Here is a 23,780-nt window from a genome sequence, read left to right on the forward strand (position 1 = left end):
AGCGCTTTTTTTCTGCAGGGGTCAATGGGACTTGTAATGTTAAAATCGCAATCGCGCAAAATCGCGATTTCGCGGTAAATTGCGATTTTGCGCGATCGTGATTTTAACATTACAAGTCCCATAGACCCCTGCAGAAAAAAAAAACGCAGGGAATTTCGCAGGGAAAAAAAACTGTAGTGGGTAGTCACCCTAAAGAATATCAGCAGATGGAAAGAAATAATTCTGGAACCAGGGCTTAAGGGCCAGTTATATGGAACAATTATCGCACAAAATTGAGTCAACCAAAAATGTGCGATAATGGTTACTTCTAAATGCAAAAACATTGTTTACTATTAGTTTAGTTAGCACTCACTTTCAACTAGCATAAAAATGAATTACTGGATCACCGACTTCTCGCTGTGTGCAAACGCTCCCCGCTTGTGCAGTCGTCCCGCCGACAGTCGTCCCGTGTAGACCCAGCATTAGATATGAAAGAAGGGATAAACCTCAACCCTAACAACATTGTTTAATGGAGAGAAGCAACTTGTCAACTTCCCATACAGCAATATATTTCAGCTGCAAACTAGTATAAAATAAGCTGTTTGAAAGGCAGAGTGGTGGCCCGGCTAGATAGGAAAGCTCCAAGGATGCACACATTTTGGCAGTTACCTCAGCTTTCTTTATTGTATTGTCCTTCTTGAGATAAAATTCTATACACTCCTATAGACAGCCTTAAGAGCTTCCCCAAGGGTTGCACCTGAGGAGACAATGCCTGAGTATAATAAGTATACTCTGTATTCTCCACAAACCTGTGGCTTCTTAAGCAGGCATTCATTAAAGGGGTTGTCCCGCGAAACCAAGTGGGGGTATACACTTCTGTATGGCCATATTAATGCACTTTGTAATATACATCATGCATTAAATATGAGCCAAACAGAAGTTATTCACTTACCTGCTCCGTTGCTGGCGTCCCCGTCTCCATGGTGCCGTCTAATTTCAGCGTCTAATCTCCCGATTAGACGCGCTTGCGCAGTCCGGTCTTCTCCCTTCTGAATGGGGCCGCTCGTGCCGGAGAGCTGCTCCTCGTAGCTCCGCCCCGTCACGTGTGCCGATTCCAGCCAATCAGGAGGCTGGAATCGGCAATGGAACGCACAGAGCCCACGGTGCACCATGGGAGAAGACCTGCGGTCCACCGTGGGTGAAGATCCCGGCGGCCATCTTCGCAAGGTAAGTAAAAAGTCACCGAAGCGCGGGGATTCGGGTAAGTACTATCCGTTTTTTTTTTTTTAAACCCCTGCATCGGGTTTGTCTCGCGCCGAACGGGGGGGCTATTGAAAAAAAAAAAAAAAACGTTTCGGCGCGGGACAACCCCTTTAAGTCTGGCTTCACACAAACTGATTCCTATTGCAGCATTTGCAGCAAATCGTACACATTGAAAGGCATATACTTTCAGTTTTAGCACACACTCAAATACGAATTGCGTATGCTGCGGGCGGAGAAAACAAGTCACATGCTCTATTTTGCGGAGGACTACCTCCATTGAAGTCAATGGAGGCCATCAGACAGGCAGCTAATAAGCTATTAACATTGTATATGGGCTGCAGGTACCTGTGTCATCACTTGACAGTGCAGCAAATACAAATATATAAAAAAATAAAATAAATCTGCCCCGTGCATTACCAACAGCAAGCCACTGGTCATCCGCTACAGAAAATCACAACTACATAGGGTGGGTCGCTGGTTGGCTTCACAGCCACAATCTGCTGCAGGTTCCCGCATGCGGATTGCAGAACCAGGTCGTGTGAAGCCGGCCTAAGGCTGCCTTTTACACTGGTGAGAAAATAGTGCTAAATTTGTGTGTTGCAAGACCCATGAATATGAAAGCCATTCTTTTGAATGAGGTCATACACATTAGCGATGTTTTCCTGCATGGCACCGCGCTGCAAATCGCAACATGTCCTATCTTTCTGAGATATCGCCCATTGTTCTCAGTAGGATACCGGACCCACTGAAAGTAATGGAAAAAGCAATGATCCTCACCTACGGCAGGGATTCCCTTCATCCTCAAAGTGATGCGAGGTGGTTTTCACATGAAAACACCTCGAATCCACGGGGCTTTCACATAGTGGCAAGTGTGATATTGGGCCGTGAAGCAGCGCCTGATATTGCCCTCGGCCACGGGAAGGAGCCCTAAAGCAGCAGTGTGTAAATAGCCATGGTGAATTTTAAGCACAGTTAGTGCATGGTCTGACCAAGTCATCATACCCATTTTCACTAATGATAGAAGACAAGGTTAGAATATTACCGTAAGACATTTGAGCACCATGAAGTGGTGATAAGGAAAAAGGATTTGTCCAAAAGGTTGATTAGAAAGGTTAAATATGCACTATGTGGCCTTTGGTGAATCAATCAACTGGTGAATTTCTTTAGTGAACTTGGAAAGGTGAATTGTGGTGGTTACATTAAAATCCTCCTAGGAGGACCACTGCAGGAGTAGGCAAGACAGTTTAAGGATCGATTTGCTAACTTTAATTTGGGAATTAAGGCCATAAATACTGCAGAGAACACACTTAACCATCATTCAGGGAAGCTAATAAAATAAAGCATCTACCATTTGGGTCCAACGTGGCTTTAAAGACCTGAATAGGATCATTTTTTGAAAGGAGTATAGCAACCTCCGCCTTTTATTGCTCCTGCATTGCAGAATAAAAGTTGTCGAGAGTGGGCAGGTAAGGTAGACACCAGGAATCTCATGCTGAACTGGAGGCTACTCCAGGGAAGAAGATAGCATTGGAGACTCCACTTTTCAACTGGTTATCAGAGGAATCGGGATGTCCAATGAAGAGCAGAGGTGGGAAGGTCAGTGCCAGAGTGGCCATCTCATCTAACCATGCGGAATAAAGGGAAACTCCAGCAATATGGGATCTGATAGTTACATGGGAGCTTAGGGTGTAGAGGGGTTTCTCCCTTTCTGGAGGGGTATGCAGCACAAGTCTGGAAATAGTTGTAAAGGGGCTCCACTAAATTCAAAATTACATGGATCCCAGGATTTTTAACATAATGGCTTTTATTTCGAAGTCATGCAAACAGCTAATATTATATAGCTGTGAAAGTTTCTTTAGGCTTAAGGGCTTTATGTGACCAATTTTATATTATGGGAAGATGGTTCACCCATAATATAGAAAATAGCTTCGAGCATAATTTTCAGGTCTTCTACGCCCGTTGCCTAAGGGAGCCACATACCGATGTGTCATCCTTTAATCTGGTCTAGAGCTACTAAGTGGCGGTTTGCATCTACGAGGGCGTTAGCATGCAAGGGGACTATAGCTTGGAGTTGCGCAATATAATGGTATGTGTCAAGTGCAGTTTTTGAGTCATCCACCCTACCTGCAGCGCGCTTCATATCTCGCCTCATGGCTGTTATCTCTGACCTGCATGCCATCTGTGATTGGGTCGTCTTATGTTCAGATTTTTATAGCAAAATATCACACTACCATAAATCCCATATCTGACTATCTGGTTCCCGCTTACAGTCGAGCCCCTACCCAATTACCAGGATTGTACATGTAGGGCATGATAAGGGAACTTGTGTTATGCTGCACCTTACATGTACAGCCTACGTTAGGACTGAATTAATCAGAGCACAAGGTGCTTATACCTCCCTCTCCACACTGATCTTCTGCGCCAGCTTGGAGGAGCCCCACCCACCTGCTGCCCAAAACGTTCAATGGGTGCTCAGCTTTCGAGGTGAAGCAGGCATTCAGTGTAATTGCACAAATGCACTGCGTCATTTTAAGAGATATTAAATCGCTTTGATGAAAAAACAAATAGAAAAACAAATAGAAAATCGTACTGCATCTAAAAGATCGGGTTAATAATTTATTTTTTTTAATTAAAAAAAAAATAAATGCCCAGCCCTCACTACAAGGTTATTACAAATGATCTTCCAAATCTGAAACGCTCGTAACTCAAGTTTAATGACACCCAGGTACATAAATTTGATATCACTGGAAACGCCTGAAAAGGACATTGCACACTAAACTGGTAGTGATGAAAATCAAGGACAATAAAAGCATGATTAAAGCATGCAAATTTGTTTTGCAGAGCTTCTGGTCCAGAAACATATCCCATACTTGGCATAGCCACAGGATATGCCATGAAAGTCTGAGTTGGAAATATCTATGTAAAGATTAGTTTTTCAAATATTTAAGAAAAAAGGCGCTACAAAATTAATGTTTTTGAATTGAAATTAATATAAGGCAGTCTTATTTTGGGGGAAACATGGTAGACCAGCTGAGCTTTATATGGGGTAAATCAGAATCACTATAAATAATGGCAGCCATGTTTAAATGTGATTGGCTGATTCTGAGCACAACTTCCCCAAATAAAAAAAGGGTGCTCCACTTATACAAAATTTTAGTTTTATTTTATTTTATTTTCCACTCTGAGGCTGGGTTCACACGGGGCAGATTTTCGTCCGAAATCTCGCGGTTTGGCCGCAGCAAAAACTGCGAGATGTCCGCCAGGAGAACCGCCGCGGTTTAAGCCGCGGCGGCTTTGAAGCGGCCCATAGAGGAGAGCGCAGCCGCAGCGGAATGAAGAAAAGAATGGACATGCTGCTTCTTTTAAAACTGCGGCTGCGGCTGCCACAGCTTCAACCGGATTTACCGCAGCGGATTAGCCGTCCCGTGTGGACGAGATTTCAGAGAAATCTCATCCATATGGCTGGCTAATCCCGGGATTAGCGGCCGCGGGCGGATCTGCTGCGGCAAAACCGCGGCAAATCCGCCCTGTGTGACCCTAGCCTAAAAGATTTGTTTGACTTTCAATGGAAATAGTACAAATAATGGGTCACCTTAAAAGGTGGAAATAAATCTGAAAAGATTGGCATGTTAAAAAAACATGGCATTTTAACAAGGATGTGTAGACTTTGTATCAACCCAATTACTTAAAGCGAGGGTTACCTCAGGACTTCAACATAATTCCACTTACAGCAGGAGCAGTGTAGTATAACTAGTAGGACTTTTTACCCTCTCATCTCACAATTAAAACGTTACTATACATGCGACCTCTTGCCTGACATTGGCCATGGAGAGTCACATAGCATGGCGAGTAGTACAATACTGGAGGAATCTGGTGCACCAGTCCTATTGGAATCCATAGGAATCATGTAAAAGTCTCTTCGGCCATCGTGCAGTAGGACAGGGAAGTAGACACTTAGCCCCTTATGCACGGGCGGGTCGGATTCTGCTCATTACAAGGTAAAATGAACCCTACTGGTCAATGTGCAGGCATGATAAACAGCTTATATCGTTACAGCTATAGGACACGTCAAAAAAAATACAATCCATCTTCTGGCAATACAAAAGAAATCCCGTTGCTTGCAGGGAAGACAGCGGAACACTTTGTAACAGTTGTATTTACAGCTGCTCAGTTCAGTTTACCTAGAGCTTCCAAGGAGGTTTACAACACGCATTACCAACCATTTAACGGTACATCATAAACAGGTGTTTTGGATTCAAGAAAGCAGTTAACAGTTACAAGATGGGAGAAATAACTATTGCAGAAAGACAAGTCAGTGCTTTTAGAGAAGGCTGAGGTTTTAGCATAAGTCAGGGTTCAAATACACTGACCTGCAAATCTGCACACCAGTCCACATAGAGCGGTGGAGTACAGCACAGATCTCGCTCTTGACATCGCAATGAATGAGCTCTGTGGCGAAGTTCAGTGGCATTTACAAACCAGACCATGCAGTATTCCTAGAATCCACAACAGATTTGTTCTTTGGGCAGTAGATGGGGTTCGGTAACTTGCGGTAAGTGTACCGTTCACCTGTCAAGCCACTTCCTTAGACCACGGTGCAGTTACAGCACAGTGATGGCAAGGGCTCAGCCATCAGCAGTGAGTGTCCACTGTAACACACAGCTGGCAATAACTACAGAGGTATCTGTGACCTCATAGGCATAATACACTGCAGTATAAAAGTATCGCAGTGTACTGTATTACATGTGCAATCAAGTAATCACATGATGTAGTCCTCAATTAACTGTCACTGGTTTTATTTTCTACTTAAAGAGAAAAGCTGATCTGTTTTTGCCCAATAAAAAAATACCAATATGGCGGCAAAACTGCCAAGATAGAACATGCTGCTTTTTTACAAAATACAGCCATGCAGTCAGATACATAGATTTACATTAGCTTCGTATTAGTCCACAAAACACGGACCAAGTACGGGGTTAAAATACGCTTGTCTGAAAGCAGCCCAAGGAAGAACCATCACCCACTAGACATGAGGATACCTACCATAATTGCACTGACATCATTAGAGAGTGAAATGCCAGCATCTTAGAGTTTTCTTCCCGTTACACTCGGCATGCTCTTGACCTTTAGACTGCATGTAGCTTATTTCCTACTTCATAGAAAATAAAAGCCTTGCAGAACATTTCTAAGACTTCATTTCTCTTATCACATAACAGGATCTCATTTACGTTGGTCTGAAAATTCAGATGTGACTGTAGTAAAGCCCAATCTATCCCCGAGGACCAACTACAGCAGCTCCGCAGCCTACTAGACAACTCCCCGCACTGCAGTTTCCCGCACCATCAGTCAAATCCGTGCTGCAGTAACAACCACATTCACACGGATACAAAGTGCATTTTTTCAGTTGCAGAAATTTCTCTAACAAATCTGCCACATGTGAACAAAGCCTTCCAACAGCTCAGAACTGCCAAAGGGTCAGTAACCTTCAGTAGCTTCTTCTCAGGTTGCAAAATGCTGGAAAGGCTTCTGCAGAAATATGTCAACACGGTAGCTTATGTCAAAGATGTAACATTTATGCTAATTAAGACAATTAATCCAGTCAGCAATGCATACCCGTAAGGTTATTTCCAGGACACATTCCCTGCATACGCAGGTGGAACGCTTCACTCACCTGACGTGGAAGAGTCTCAAGTAACAAAGGTTTGGCTGCAAACGTCCATTGAATATATACAATATAAATAGTGTATTTGGTGCTACACTTACAAGATGAGACTGGCTGGGACATACTACCCAGTGCTAGGCTCTAGCTTCTAAGACTTTTTCCTCCTTTAAATACCTTTAACTCTACAAGTGTCAACTAGCTTACACAAAGAACATTTCTAACTCAGTCCTTCGTAGATCTAGTTTATTTCCAAAGCGGAGCCTGTGTGGTGGCATCAACTTATGTACAAGAAAGTTAAGAAACTAATACAGATATCATTACAACTTAGATTAATTTTGTGAAACAATCCCTTTATCACCTATGAGATACTTGGACACCCACCAATTCACTGGGTGCATAACGTCTGGCACCCCCTACTGATAAAGGGAATGCGATTCGTGTCCCCCCCTGTGTAAATTGTGCAAAAGCCAAGCATGCATACAGCAGCCTTATTCATCTTTATGGGACTAAAAGAACATGATTTTTCTTAGGCATCTGCTACAGTTCCTAAGAAATAAAAGGAATGGTAGGTATGCCTAACTACCCCTTAGATCACTCCTACCGTGTTTCCTGAAAGCAAAACCTACCCCAAAAATAAGGAGTTATGAAATATAAGCCGTAATCACAGCCATTGCGTCGTCGAGGCGGGATTTATGAATTGGCTGAGCTGTGGCTGCGATTGGTTCTTCAAGTGTCATGGATCAGCTAATCAATGTAGCACTCGAAGAACTAATCACAGCCGTTGCTTCATGGAGGTGGGATTTATGAATCCCATAACCAGGAAGTGATTCTGTTTGAGTGGCCGAGGACTATGGGAACCACATTAGGGCTCAATAGAGCAGCGAGAGGCACCTGGCCAAGCGGCTGGGTAAGTAAAATAAGACCTAGTGCCTCTTTTGGGTCAAAAAAAATTTGATACAAGACAGGGTCTTAATTTTAGGGAAACACTATTGTCATGAACGGCTAGAGTCTGCCCTAAGGACAAGCGATAAGTTCTTTTGGAGGGACATCCCCTTTAAGGCTACTCGCATATTATGGACAATATCCATACCTCCTGCTGCTCTACTACACCACTTGATATTCCACTAACCCATACAAAATCTTATGGTGATCCAAGTATGTTTTAGCAGAATTGCAGGATGTCTGGGCATTGCAACAGTAATACAAATACTAAAAATGTGTCTGTATTATGGCCATGTGAGTTTAGATGTCGACGTTTGCTAGGTCACATTGTGTGAAAGGTCACATTCATCACTAATCAGTAAAATTTGAAATCTGCTAATTTTTTGGGTGGCAGATCATAAGTCTTTTCCTAGCATAAAAGTTCAGTGCAATGACAAGCCATCCACAACATGTCAGTAGCTTTCTTTGAGCATCTATTATTGGGTGTCGCAAATCCTAAAATCACATCACACCCCAAAGCAGTTATACAACTCCGATATGACAGATGAACAATGACCTACAACACAACACGGGAAAAGTGAATTTGAGAAGGAAAGCATCGCTCTTCTCGAGTAACTGCATACCGAACAAACAACTTAGTCTGATCAAATGCAGGGGGGGGGGGGGGGGATGCTCGCTCGAGTATCTGCCTTTACCGAGCCTGCTCGCTCATCTCTAGTAAGAGCAAACAACTTAAAAACAGTTAAAATTATTTATAGCGCCAATTTCATCATAACGTGATAACTGACCCACTACCAAAAAAAAAAAAAAAAAAAGGAGTACTAGATTTTGGGTAGATAAAAACACCAAAATTAGGATTTACTCAGACTGCAGTCAATTTTCTTTTTTTTTTCTATATACAGTGTTAATAGCTAGAAGACTGTCAGACCAGGCGTGTGGGCAAAGTTAGGAGCACCTCAGGAATAAAAGTGTGACTCATCTGTTGCTGAGTGCTGTGGGATCAACTGGTAATCCCTTCCTCCGGAACTGCTTGAGGGCTTGTTTTTCACGGGACGAACATACGCTATCATTGGTACTATTTCTGGATGCATGTTTTGAGAGCTTGTGTACAAAAAAAAAAAAAAGAAAGAAAAAAGCACAACTCTGACATTGTGATGTTTTGTCGCACTGGCTGGTCACAAAAATTCCCAGTGTGCCCAATACCACCTGCACAGATTTACATTGGAAAATCCGCAGCAAACACCGTTCCTTGCCTGCAAGAAATTTTTTTTTTTTTTAATTAAAATCGCTTCTTCCTCCTGCACACTTGCGGAATTGAATTGCTGTTTCTGCGAGCCGAGAAAAATAAATAAAAACTCAGCATGCCCCATCGTTGTGCGGTGTCCACACGGCCAGCTTTTGCTGAAGTCAATGGAAGCAGTCTGCCACGCAATTGACAAAGCAGGCAGGTTGCGTACTCCGTGGCATGGCCAAGCGACAGTGCAGGAAAAAAAGCATTTAATTAAAAAAGCAAATATATATATTACACATACACTGCACATGTCCAACAGTGGTTCGCTACAGCTATCCGCAGTACAGAAGGAGATAAAGGACAGTTACGCAGGGTCAAATCTGACCAGTTCGCATACAGGCGGCCTAAACTATTGAAATGGGGGAAATTTACAACACAGCCCCAAAAGTTCAGAAAAATCTATTTATATATCTATTTATTCACCAGTGCCAATTTAGCCTTATTAAAACTATACATTTTCTACATACCCCCAATGAGGACAATTGATTTGGAAATCTGGATAGCGTCATTGTGATATTCTGCAGACCAGGATCAAGGGTTATTCAATGGAGTTAATTTACTTATCTATATCAATTGGCTGCAATCCCAACAGCACCAAGTTCATTTACTCACATGAAATTGTACTACTCTTTATGCTCCCAGTTATGTTGCAAAATGAAAAAAAAAAAAAAAGGTATACCGTACTCACGTTTGCCGCTTATCTACCTGTTCTGTACCGCTGTGCAACCAGTCACATGCCATCTGAGCATGTGACCACTGCGGTCAATCCCCAGACTCAGCCATCCAAGTCTTGGATTGGCTGTAGTAGTCATGTGACCAGGATCAGATGGGGAGCTAAGCGGTGCAGTGTCAAGTTAGCGACAAATGCAATCTCACAGCACCCCTGAGAAATGGGCTCAGAATAACCACTATGGCTGCAACGGTGGTAGTTCCACCCTGCGACACGTTGATACGTACCCTTCCAATGCCGATAGTGCTGCCTTGACTATACAAATGACAAAAAAAAAAAAAAAGGCACTACCGTTTCCTCTATGGGACCAGGTGATAACGTGTCTTGGCTGGCAACCCCTGACACGTCAGAGTAGTGGGGTCTCAGCAAGAAAAATAAGGCAACCTAAACAGTCAGCATATCCACCCTGTAACCCAAGTTTAAACAGATTATATCAAAACATCCAAGACAAAAGGCGCAAACCCATTCCAATACTCAATTTTTAAAAATATATTAACGTGAAAATAATTTTCATTTTTACTTTACCCATAATCTAATTTAAAAAAAAAAAAAAAAAACTTAAAAACTGCATTTAAATTCCCATGTCTAAACTAAAGGTCCCAAATGTTCCCCACCACAAATTGATTGTAAGATGCTGTTTGATTGCCATGGCAGCCTGCCTATCAAGCCATGCCTGTGGCATGATTGAATGCCTGTCAGAGGGCAGTATAGTATAATAATATGGTATTACATTATACTGGACAAGCAATCAAATGATCACAAGTCCCCAGTGCGGACTTAAAAGGGGAAAAGAAAAACATTAGAAAAAAGAAGTTTAAAAAAAACTTGTGAACATTGTCATAGCAATGCCAGAATTGTGCTTTTTTTTTTCATCACGCCAACTCCTAGAAAAAAAAAAAGTAATCAAAAATTTGCATGCACTCCAAAACGTTAATAAAAACTGCAGAATGTCCTGCAAAAAACGAGCATGCACATAACTATAGCGACGGAAAAATAAAGTTATGGCAGTTAGAAGATGATGGAAGAACATTATATTCTTCCAAAGATACTGCTTTTTTTTTTAGAAGTAGCACGGGAAAAAAAAGTACATTATATGTACACAAGTATGTTATTTCTTTGTAATTAAGGAGGGGGAAAAAATAAAAAAGCCGGTCCTCAAGGGGTTACCAGCAGGAACACAAATAATGGGATGAAACTGACCAATATCTCACAGCATGCAGCCACTGTGCTAGCAATTAGAAATCTTTCATAAAGACAGCAAAAAGCAGGTGAAAGTCCAAGTTTAGTTTTTCATGAAAGCAGTATTTCCAATTAACCCAGTCCAACTGCAGCACAGTGAAGTGAGGGAGGGGGATTACACACAGATAAGTTGGCAAGTCAAAAAGAGAAAAAGTGACAAGCTGGCAGCAATTTTTTGGACATACTGCTAAGTAAATGAGTGAAGCTTTATCACATTGCTGGAGCGGCATTCTTCATTCCATCGCTATCTGTACTAAGTGGAATAGTGAAAGGTCACAGCGGCGCGCACATTGGAAGTAGCTGCTTAATGAGAACTGTTCTACAGAAAGTAATGATAAGATGTCTACAACAGTAACCCAAACAGCCTCAGCTCAACTACATCCAACAGCAAGCCTGCAAACAGGCGTGGAACTAAGGCTGTGTTCACATTGTGTTAGGCCGCCTGCACACGGACGGATCAGATTCCGGATGCAGGATCCCGCAGCAGAAGCAGGCCCAGTGCCTGGCCGATGACCACTGCGTACTTGTCCGCAGTCTTATCTTTGCTGCAGATGTGCTGGCCAATGCACATGACGCGGACCCCATGACATTACCACAATGGTGATTGTGAAAGGGCTGCAGGTCGGACGGCTTCCGCCATCTTCAATCCGTCCAGGAATAGAGCATGCTGCTCGTGGGCAGGAAAAAAAAAACAAAAAAACGAAACTTTTCCATAGCATGCTACGTATGACATTTGCTGCGGAATCCGGAGGCAGACACCCGCTACGGATTCCGCCATGCAAACCGGCCCATGTGCAGACAGCCTTACGTGGGCGTCTGATGTATGCACCACAAAAGCTCCGAGTGCAATGCCAAACATCCACAAGAGGCTAAGAGAGTATCCTTTGGCCCCTGTAGCCATAGTGGTATGTAATGGTAAAGGGGTTTTCCTGGCAGCACCCGCCACCAGTATCTGGAGGTATCAGGGTCAAACTGACCTGTGTGTACTGGCTGTCACTGGTAATTGCAGACACAGCTCTCATTGATATTACTGGGCACGCACACAAGGCGACCAGGCTCAGAATGCCCTTGACAGACCACCAGAAGAGGATTGTATGTCTGTCCAACTGTTTAATTTGGCCTCACGGTACCCATTACATATACTGCCTCTGACACCCACCGTCACCTCTGTTTGCAGTGGTGTCGTGAACAATGAAACTAGACTGCTATGAAGTTTATCTGGTTTATCTTCAGTAACAAATCCAGGTTTAAGGCCCATGTCCATGACAGTTTTCACCGCATATTACGTCCACGTGATAGGCGGTGAATGGAGTCAATTAAGTCAATAGACTGATCCATATACACGTGTGGACACTGCGCATCAATACGCACAAGACACTGATCTCAGGGTGAGCCCTATAGATTGGTATAGGTTGCTTATGAAATGCTGTCCATATGCAATACATTACATATGAGCGGTGTTTTCATGTGCAACCCAGCTATGAAACAGAGTGGGCAATCCAAACAAATATATAAAAATTAAAAATCACGCTGCACATCTCCGTGTGATACATAGACATGCGCAGTGCGCTCGCAGCCATATGCGATCTCTGCTGACAGAACCGCTGGTTACAAAATCAGTAAAACTACAGGGAGACTGATACTGCCGTGGACATGAGGCCCTAGGTCTGGGCACGGATAACGGCCGTGTTCATGTCTGTAGATCTAGGGGTGAGCGCTTCAATACTGCCTTTTTGTAGAGTGGCACACTGCCCCCACTGATGGTGTAATGGTCTGGGGGGGGCATCGCATATAACAGTCGGTCATGCCTACGATACAAGGGACAATGACAGCTCAGGGATATGTTCAGGACAACAGCCGATGAGTTTGCACGACGTAGAGGCTCAGTTACAGCAACTCTGGACCCAAATACTGCGAGTTACCATACTGAACCTGTACGCCTTCATGCCTGCCCATATCCCATCCTGTATCCAAGCTAGAGGCGGTACAACAGGGTACTAGAGCCTCCATGCCTAGCCATATCACATCTTGTATCCAAGCTAGATGCGGTACAGAGGGTACTAGAGCCTCCATGCCCCCCCCATATCACATCTTGTATCCAAGCTAGATGCGGTACAACAGGGTACTAGAGCCTCCATGCCCATCTGTATCACATCTTGTATCCAAGCTAGAGGCGGTACAAAGGGTACTAGAGCCTCCATGCCTAGCCATATCACAACTTGTATCCAAGCTAGAGGCAGTACAACAGGGTACTAGAGCCTCCATGACCCCCTGTACCACATCTAGTATCCAAGCTAGAGGCAGTACAACAGGGTACTAGAGCCTCCATGACCCCCTGTATCACATCTAGTATCCAAGCTAGAGGTGGTACAACAGGGCACTAGAGCCTGCCTTCAAGAGTTCAGTTTTCAGCAACAAAACCTCCTTTTGCTCCGATATTGTAATCACTAATGTATCAACATCACAACCAGATAAAATTGTATTCAATTCCAACTACTCCTAGGGAAGGGATTTTTTTTTTTTTTTTACTTCTATGGCGATATCTGGTGTGCAAATGCGCAGTAAAGCAGAGCATGCTATGTTTTTGCATGTAAATGCACAGGAGGAATATGTGCATGTGAACAAACTGATTGCAATCGATGGGTTCTATTCTCTGCATATTCCATGTGTAAATGTGCCCGTGTGAATCTGGCCTTAATTCCAGAGAATTTTTGACAAGAATCAAGAAAAAAAAATGAATTTTTGTCAACACATTTTTCAGCTGATTTTTCAGTAGAGTGGAAAGGTAAGTTTTGACATGTCACACTATCAGTCGGCACCATTTCAATATATTTTACTGAATTATATGCCACGCGTGTTCTCATGGGGACACAAACCAAAAGATCATCATAAAGAATAACAGGGAAGATTTATAAATGCATTTACACCAAAAACATTGGAAAACAGTGTCCAGGCCGTGTATGGGTACATTAGAGGGAAACAAGGCTGCTACCATAAATAGCATGTGCCCCTACAAAAAGATTGACCCCGTCAGCATTTAGGGAAATGTCACATCAACAACAGGAAAGGTAACATCCAGTTTATGAAATTATTCATAGGTTTCCGAGAAAACAAGCTCTAGAATGATTTCATGGAAAACGCCAGTAAGTGGTACTGACACGTCAGGAAAGAGCAGCACAAGAAACAATATCTGATCTAGCAGTCCCACGGGTAATGATGTAACCCTCTTACTTCCTCAAATCTCTTGGTCTCTTCTTCATTTCCCTACTTAGTAACTTTGCTTTGACAACTTCTAGAATTGACCTTTACTCCAATACTCTGTTTACAACTTATTTTTTGCCATTCCAGTTATTGGAAATAACATTTCCTCCAATACTTTGTTGATGAGGAAATCTAAGTAGCTGTAACATCTTTTTGTTAACTATTTAGGGTGAATTCAAACCTGCGCTTGGGTTCAGTTCAGGGTTTCCGTCTCTGCTCAGGGTTTGGAGGAGGAAAGCTCATGTAAAACAATTAAACTGATCAGTTATTTCCCCCATTGATTCATTGGGGTTTCAAAAATATTGAAAACTTTTAGTTTGCTTAATTTCAGTTTTGCTTAGTTTTTTTTGTTTTACTGGAACAAAAAGGCAGCAGAAAAAAACCCCACCTAGTAATAAAAACAAACAAACAGTGAGACTCTTGCTGATTCCGAGAACGATACTCCTTCGCCCTACTCTGTATGAAGAGCAGGCAGCACATGCATGGTCAGCACTCTATTCATTTCAATGGGGCTGACAGGAATACCCAAAGCAGGTGCCGGTATCTCAGCAGTCCCACTGGAGGTGAATGGAGCGCTAGTGCAACAAACACTTCATTCAGTCTCCTCCTCACTGCAGGGCGTGCAGTATCCTTACAGTAAAGAGGATGGGGAACACCCCCACTGATCATGAAGTTATCCCCTATTCTGGTACAACTTCTAATACAAATTGATTTCCGCTCGTGCCCATGGACATCCGGAGGCAGAAGCCTGCTTCGGATTCCGCAATGCAAATCAGCCCGTGTGCATTGGGCCTTAAATGCCGCAATCAGTGTAGATTGTGGCATGTAAAGGGGTAACAGAGGGAGAGCACTCCCGTTGTGACATCAGTCCACTGCTACGTATTCGCAGAGGGTTGATTGATTGCCATGGTAACCAGATGGCTATTGTAAGTGATGATGTACTGCAATACAGGCATAATCATAGCTTTTCTGGTTCAAGTCCTCTACAAGGACATTAAGAGGGTAAAAAAGTTACAAAATACTCCTTTTCTGCACATTGTTCACACTTTGTAATTTTTTTAAAAACCCACATATTTAGTACCATCGAATTCATAATGACTAGACATATTTGTCCTGCATGACAAACACTGAAAAAAAAAAAAAAGAGCAAAATGATTAATTTTGTTTGTTTCGTAGGCAAAAAAACAGGATAAAAGCTAATTGTATACCAGCATGGTACCAATAAAAACTGCAGCTAGTCCCACCAAAAACAAGCTATCACAGAGCTCCGATGAAAAGCTAAAAAGAAATAATTATATAAAATTTTGATATTTTAATTGTACCAAACGGCAGGAAAAAAAAAATACTGCCATCTTAAGGCACTCAAGCATTTGTAAAAAAAGCTGCATTTTTAAAGTGTTTTTGTGAGCGTTTGCACTGCATATTTTGTGCTGACAGCATCGCCATTTCCCCACTATATTGGCATAGTAAGCAGTGTTTAGACGCTGTAAGACACTGGACACACATTTTACAGCGTTTTAAACACTGTAACACCGTCTGTGAGAGAGTCCATATATTGTATGGTTAAAGGTCCATTTACATGTGACGAATGTCAGGCAAGCGATGCCCAACACTTGTCCCTTTGTCTCTGCGCTCCTGCACGGGAGCTAGCAGAGCTGGGTCATGGAGCGGCCAGCAGGGGCCGGGGCAGTGCAGGAGATTTCTTTCCTTTCGCTCCCCTGCCCCTCTCCATTGAGATAACACAGCGGCCGTTTGCTACTGAACGGCAGGTGTTTAAACTGAATGAGGAGCTCATCGTTGATCTTTTATGCTGCATAAACGTTGGACGATCAGTAGTGAACGGCTACTGTGTTATCTCAATGGAGGGGGGTGTGGAAGCGAAAGGAGAGAAATCTCCTGCACTGCCCCGCCCTCCTGCTGGTCGCTCCGTGACTCTACTCCCCAGCGGCCGCTATGACTTCCCTCCACGGCATCGCCCGCTGCCCAGCAGCGTTTATAACTCCCGACCGCCACATCTCACCTTCCTCCACAGCGGCTGTCGGTGCCTACAGGACCTGTGAGGGGGGAGGACGGGGAGACAGCCGGATAGCCAATCAGGAGCAGGGGGCGTACAACCCCCTGTATCTTGGCTCCACCACTACTTCCGGTGGCGTCAAAATACAATACCACCAACACTATGTCCATGGTTTCCAAAGAGAAATTCAAGTTTTGGTTCATCTGACCACATAACAGTTTTCAATCTTGCCTCAATCTATTTTAAATTAGCTTTGGCCCAGAGAAGACGCCAGCATTTGTGTTGATATATGGCTTCTTCTTTGCATGATACAGCTTGCGCTTGCATTGGTGGATTGCATGGCAAACTGTGTTCATAGACAAGTTTGGAAGTTTACCCGGGCCCATGCAGCAATTGATTTGCATTACAGAATCATGCCCACTTTTAACCTTTCAAGGACACGGCCTATTTTGGCCCAAAGGATTTAACGATTTTTGGAGGATTTTCATCTCCACTTTTCAAAAGCCATGACTTATCTTTTCATCAACATGACCATATGAGGGCTTCTTTGTATAGAAAACTTCAGTTTTTATAGGTACATATTTGGGTGCATATAATGCATTGTAAAAAATCTGTGTGGGGGGGGGGGGTAGAGCAGGAAGAGGAAAAAAAAACATCAATCCGTGCTTTTTTTTTTGCAGCGTTAATCATGCAGCATAAGTGACATGACATTTTTTCTGCGGGTCAGTACGACTAAGACAATAGCAAAATTCTAATTTTGTTTTTTAGCTTTTGCCACAATAGGTTTTCTACTTTATTGCATTCACATTCCCATAACTTATTTTTGCATGGAAGGAGCTCTGTGAGGGCTTTTATTTCGGGTGACAAACTATAGTTTTTATTGCTATCAGTTTTGGGTTAAAAAAATTAAAAAAAATCACTTTTAAAGATAAATTGTGTATTCAAATTCGTCACAGATACAATGGGGAATTTTTTTAATGCATTTTATACAAATAAGGGAAAGTGTACAGAAAGAGGAAGTTTAATTTTTTTTAACACATCCCTGTAGGGGACTTGAACCATAACAGCTATGATTGCTAGGATAATACATTGTAGAACTTCTGTACTGCAATGCCTTATCGCTTACAATAGCGATCATAGGCAATGGCAAAGCGGGACACCGATAACTCATGTCTTATTGTCATAGCAACCCATCATCCCTCCGCGATTACATCGTGGAAGGCCAAGGACATCAGAGGAAGCGTGCTCCCTCTGTGGATGCTTTGCATGCTGTGATCTCCATAGATTACAGCATGTTGGGGGTTAACACCAGGGGTTCTATCCCTGATGTTGCAGTGTGAGGCCAGCTATCAGCAGCGGCTCAGCTTCTAATCCCCTGACATCCATAGGACGCAAGTTTACTTCCTGTAGCGCCATCTGAGGGCCCCGAGATCCTGAGCAGCCACTACCGACCAGCAGCATTGTCCTTGTGCACATGAATTACTCCAGATTCTCTGAATCTTTTGATGCTATTAAGTGTTGAGATATTCAAATTCTTTGCAGTTGAGAAACATTTATAAATACGCTAGATCAATGAAAAGTCAACTGCATCCCTTGCAAATGGATCCTCTAAGAGGGTCTTTAGGTTCCTACTGAAGCCTTGACAGCGGCTGCCAATCACTGGCAGCAGTGCTGACGTCATTACGGACAACATGTCACCGCTGCAGCCAACAACTGGCTGTCAAAGTCATTAGCCCAATAAGACTTGACAGAAGCCCATGGCATTGGGATTTTTACAGATTACTATTTTGCAGTTTGATATTACACAGTGAACGGTGTGACAATTTCTTTGATCCGTCAGCGAACCCATGTAGCTTGTACTCAATCTCCTAATCCAGCCTTCACACCAGGGATCTGAAACAGAACATTACATCCCTAGTTAAGGCTTTAACCTGAAACTTTTCTTCACTTGAAAAGTGCAGAAAAGGTAGGAAATGGAAGACTAAGCAGCGAATAGTTGATTTAAAGAAGGGCTGTTTTCACTTCCACCTACCGGTAGTAACAGACCAAAAATCAATGGCAACAAGTAAATCTAAGATCTTCATAATGGAAAGACATAAATCAAAGGAAATAGTACTTGCATCTTAACTATTAAAAGGAAGGCTTCAGATACTAAGAGGTCATTCCGCACAAAGCCTACTCTCAGCTTGTCAGACATATTATAATTAGAGCTGCAAACAGAGTGACAGAAGCCAACAAGCAGCAACCACATAGAAGAGCAAGAGAGGACAATAGTGAGATGATAAGATAGTCAAGTGTGTGGTAAACAGAACTGAAAAAAATAAACAGTGACACAAAAAGGAAGACAAAAATGGCAGAATCAAGGGAACTTTTTTGGACATTCAGGAGTGACCAGTCTGTATATCTAAAGTAACCAGTCATTATACTAATGAAGGGGATGGGGGGGGGGGGTGAATGGTTCTAAACAGTGCTGGGGTGAAGACCAGACCTGACAGTTTATATACCTGTTGAAAATTTGTTACTTCACACGTGTCATTGTGTTTCGTGACTCGGGACAGACAAGTTGCCATACAATCTTAAAAGCCAGTTTTAACCCCTCCAGGAATCAGTCCAACATTTATAGGGTTCTTTTATACAGAACGATCATTCAAAAGACAAGACATCGCTGGATGGTCGGAATTTGACAGATAGACGTTCCGTGTAAACGCAGCCAACAATTAGACAAAAGATAGTTAAATTTGCTACAATTCGTTTCATGCGAACCTGAAAAGCACTGTTGGCTCGTTTGCTAATCGTTACACGGATCGTTCAGTCGTTCGCATTTAGCGGTATAGTGAACTGAACAATTGTGTAAGAAAAAAAAGATAAGCCATTTATAATGGGAGATTAAATAGATACCATCGTTGAGTGTAAACTAGCTCCCCAAGCGAGTGAGCAAACTGCAACATCATTAGCTCGGGCGAGCAATTATCGCTACAAGAACGCTTAGTTGCCAGGCAATTAAAACTTCCCTGGCTATCAGGAGGAGACAACCCAAGTAGTCGGGGACCAGAGTCTGATATCTAGGCACACAGGCTCCTGAGATCCATCCAGCAGGTTGTTGAACGGAACTGCCTTCACAATTCCTTACATGGAATCGGATGAAACTTGTATGTTAGCATATCATGAATGGCTCCATCCCCAGTGACTAACAAGCCATCCTGCGGGCACACTTCAGCTAGCCAGGTCTCAGCCGCAAACCTACTGGACTTGATGGCACCTCAGTGTACATCTGCACTATGCCATGGCCTGACCAAGGAGATTACACCAAGGGCAAAGCCCCCTAGATGAAGCTTAGAGTAAGATGATGCCCCTATAGAACATGTAGTACTAGTGGATTGTGTGCGGATGATGGAGACCTCGTAGCCTAGGCATCACAGAGCTGCAGGCACCCGCTCTCAGCAGCTTGCTGGCACCATGTAACCTGTATAAGCCAGCACTGAGCCCTGGACCGTTATATCTGGACTAGGACAAAGTAGGTTTAGGCTCAGCACCGGGCACTACTCGCCAGGATTGCCCATCTGCCGGGGCACTAATCCGATAGACACCTCCTCTGCAGCACATGTGTGACCGGTAATCGCACCCATGACCCGGGCACCATCTGCCCTCCGTGCCCCGGCACCTTGTACCGGATGCCCAAAGAGCCCAGCGCTGGAGCATGATCGGCGCTCCTATCACCTGTTACACCGGCACCAGTCTACTGCTCACCTCCTTAATCTTGTCCCGCTTCTGCTTGACATCGGTGTCGGCAGGCTCCTTCCCCACCACTCCGATGGGCTCTTTGAAGGGCCGGGGGTTGAGCCTGCCCGCAGCGGTCACCCTGCCCTGCGCCCGCAGTCTGTCCTTCTCCTCCTGGATCTCCCCCTTGATCTGCTCGGGCGGCCGGTTCAGCGTGTCCTTGGCTTCCCGCAGCGCCCTCTCATGTTCCTCCCGGATCCGGGCGAGGCGACCCCCATCCTCTTCATCCAGCAGCCCTGGACCAAACGGGGTGCGCTGCGGAGGGGGCTGCGGGGGCTGCTGGAAGAACACGCCGCTCAGCAGCTTGGGGGAGTCGGGTAAGAAGAAGATGGCCCCGAAGCACAAGGTGATGAAACCGCTGAACACCAGGAGGAGGACGAACTTCTCAGTCAGCCGAAACCCGGAGAGCTTCCTGCCCGCGGGGCCCAGCCAGTGCAGCCCGGACACCCCGCCTCCGGGGGCCAATCCGCCCGGCCCGCCCCCAGCTCCGCTCCCCGACCCCAGCGGGGACACAGCGAAAGGCAGCAGACTGCCGACGGGCATGACCGCTGGACGCGTCCGTGCAGAGAGCGCGCTGCCTCAGGGGAAGAAGCGCACAAAGTTGAGCGCAGAGTCCCGAAGCGCAGCGGCGAGCAGCGTGTCCCTGCAGCTCAGCGCCGTCCTGAGTCTCGCTGCCACTTCCCGGGCTGTTTGTCGGAGTTTATCGGAGGGGAGGAGCAAGGGAAGAGCGGGAGGGGGAGCCCGCTGTGTGGGAATCCCTGTGACTAGGGAGGCTGGGCCGCTCACTACCCCTGCCCCGGGGCGGAGAGCGCTCGCCAGGTGACCGCACACACTATAAACACACATGCAGCCATTCCGCTGCCTCTACCCGACACTGACTGAGCTCCAGGCAGCAGCACAGAGGAGGGGAGCAAGGCCCCGCCCCCTGCACAGGCCACGCCTCGCCTGTCAGCTATTGGTTGAGCATTAGAACGTTGTGTAACAGGACGCTCTGTGTCAAATGCGGACAGTAATCGCCGTGCTCCGTTATGTGTCCTCTCACCTCAGCCCCGCCCCCTGCTCTAGAGCCCAGCTTCATTCATTCGGCGTTCAGGCACATGCAGCCCGCAGCACGGGGCTGCGGTACGGAGAGGAGCAGGGACTCAGCGGCTCATCTACTGCGCTACCACTCTGTGCCTTCCGCTTAGATCACTGCGGGCTGTTTAGGAACCGCTAACAGGGAAGTCCCGGGGCGGCCGGCAGCTTCCTGCATGTCAGCGGCATAACGTCCTCTGTGCCCTAACCCCTAGACGACATGAATTCTGCTCCCAGCCCACTGCACCAATGTTTTCTGTTTAACCCTTCAATGCCTGCTCATTTTGACTTTGATCCCTTATCTCTTAAGCCTTTTTTCGTAGTCATTTTTTGTTCCCACTTTCCAAGAGTTATAACCTCTTTATTTTTCCATGCACGGAGCCACAGAAGGGCTTATTTTTTGCTCGCCGAATTGCATTTTGTTAATTGTACCACATAATGCTACATAATATATAGAAGAACTACATTTTCAAGCAGGGAAAGGCCAGTTTTACATCAGCGTTGGAAGTAGGAAGCGCAATAGTTAAAACCACGCTAAAATGGAAAGAACACAATTGCACCATAGTTGTTTGGGTTTAGTGTTATAGTGTTCATTAACTTTACTGTAATTCATTAGGGTTTAGTAACTTTATTCTGCGTGTTAGTACGATTGCATGGTAGCATGTTTTCTATGTTTTGCTATAAAAAAAATTTACAGGAACTTGTCATAGCCTTGGGGTGCATTAAAAGAGGTTTAGGGGCGAGCGACGAGAACATTATCCTTCCACTATATAAGGCACTTGTCAGGCCTCACATGGAATACTGTGTACAGTTCTGGACACCGATGCTCAGGAAAGATGTTACAGTGCTTGAGGGGGTTCAAAGAAGGGCAACTAAACTAATAAACGGAATGAGAGGACTGGAATACCCAGAGAGACTATCAAAATTGGCATTATTCACCCTGGAAAAAAGATGGTTAAGGGGCGACCAAATAACTATGTATAAATACATTAGGGGACAATACGAGGATCTCTACCATGATCCGTTTATACCTGGGACTGCGATGGTAACAAGAGGGCATCCTCTATGTCTAGAGGAAAGCAGGTTTCATCACCAACATAGAAGGGGGTTCTTTACTGTAAGAGCAGTGAGACTGTGGAACTCTCTGCCTGAGCACGTGGTGATGGCAAAATCCATAGAGGAGTTTAAAGGAGATGTCCCGCGCCGAAACGGGTTTTTTTTTTTTTAAACCCCCCCCCCCGTTCGGCGCGAGACAACCCCGATGCAGGGGTTAAAAAAACCACCCGCACAGCGCTTACCTGAATCCCGGCGGTCCGGTGACTTCAATACTTACCGCTGAAGATGGCCGCCGGGATCTTCTACCTTCGTGGACCGCAGCTCTTCTGTGCGGTCCACTGCCGATTCCAGCCTCCTGATTGGCTGGAATCGGCACGTGACGGGGCGGAGCTACACGGAGCCGCTCTCTGGCACGAGCGGCTCCATAGAAGAAAGCAGAAGACCCGGACTGCGCAAGCGCGGCTAATTTGGCCATCGGAGGGCGAAAATTAGTCGGCACCATGGAGACGAGGACGCTAGCAACGGAGCAGGTAAGTATAAAACTTTTTATAACTTCTGTATGGCTCATAATTAATGCACAATGTACATTACAAAGTGCATTATTATGGCCATACAGAAGTGTATAGACCCACTTGCTGCCTCGGGACAACCCCTTTAAGAGGGGCTAGACGTCTTTTTGGAGTGCTATGATATTACCGGATATAGACATTAAGTAACCAGCGGGGTTGTTGATCTGAGTTTGAGTCAGGTAGGAACTTATAAAATGTTGATCCAGGGATTATTCTGACTGTAATTATGGAGTCAAGAAGGATTTTTTTCCCCTCAAATGGGGTAAATTGGCTTCTGCCTCATTTGTTTTTTTTCCTTCCTCTAGATCAAAAAGGTGGGGTGGGGGTCGAAACAGGCTGACCGGGCTGGACATTTGTCTTTTTTTCAGCCTTGCATGCTGTATTATCACTTTGGGGGCATGAAACCATTTAGGCTGGGTTCTCACAGGTCGGAATCCTGCTGGAAATCTTGCGGTTTTTCAGCAGTGAAAAACCGCAAGATTTCCAACGGGAAAGCGCAGCTTCAAAACCCGCCACACTGTGCCACGGGTTTTGGAGCGGCTTGGCCGCATGCTTTTCCATTGCGGCCAGCACTCCCATAGGGAGCAGCATGGCCGCAACGGGAAAAAAAATAGACATGCTGCGGGCACGAAATCCATGCTCCAGCGCCGACTTCTGCCGGCTTTGCTGCAACGGATTGGCGTCCCGTGTGGATGAGATTTTTGACAAATTTTGCCCACATGGCTGGCTAATTCCAGGATTAGCGGCCGCAGCAAAATTCCGGATGAAATTTCCGCAACCAATCCACCTGTGTGAACCCAGTCTTATACCGTTAAAGCAATGAAGTACGGTATTGTACTTTACAAAACATGTTTTGGTAAATGTTTTGATCAACTCATATGGTGAAAAAGCTAGAAGGTCTTCTAACTCCCTCTTCTCGGGCACTG

The 23,780-nt window shown here is 44.8% G+C and overlaps 1 protein-coding gene across 1 annotated transcript in view; it reads right to left on the minus strand.

Annotated features, from left to right (window-relative positions):
* Nucleotides 1–20,973, minus strand: part of LOC136631897 (mannosyl-oligosaccharide 1,2-alpha-mannosidase IA-like) — a 199,009-nt gene extending 178,036 nt beyond the window's left edge. Inside the window, exon 1 of the mRNA XM_066606378.1 lies at nucleotides 20,126–20,973. Within this exon, the coding sequence (XP_066462475.1) occupies nucleotides 20,126–20,698 (573 nt within the window). The 5' untranslated portion in view covers nucleotides 20,699–20,973. The remainder of the gene's footprint in view (nucleotides 1–20,125) is intronic.
* Nucleotides 20,974–23,780: the final 2,807 nt, after the last annotated feature.

This window comes from Eleutherodactylus coqui, chromosome 1 (assembly GCF_035609145.1).
Source record: "Eleutherodactylus coqui strain aEleCoq1 chromosome 1, aEleCoq1.hap1, whole genome shotgun sequence".
NCBI classification, from domain to species: Eukaryota; Metazoa; Chordata; class Amphibia; order Anura; family Eleutherodactylidae; genus Eleutherodactylus; species Eleutherodactylus coqui.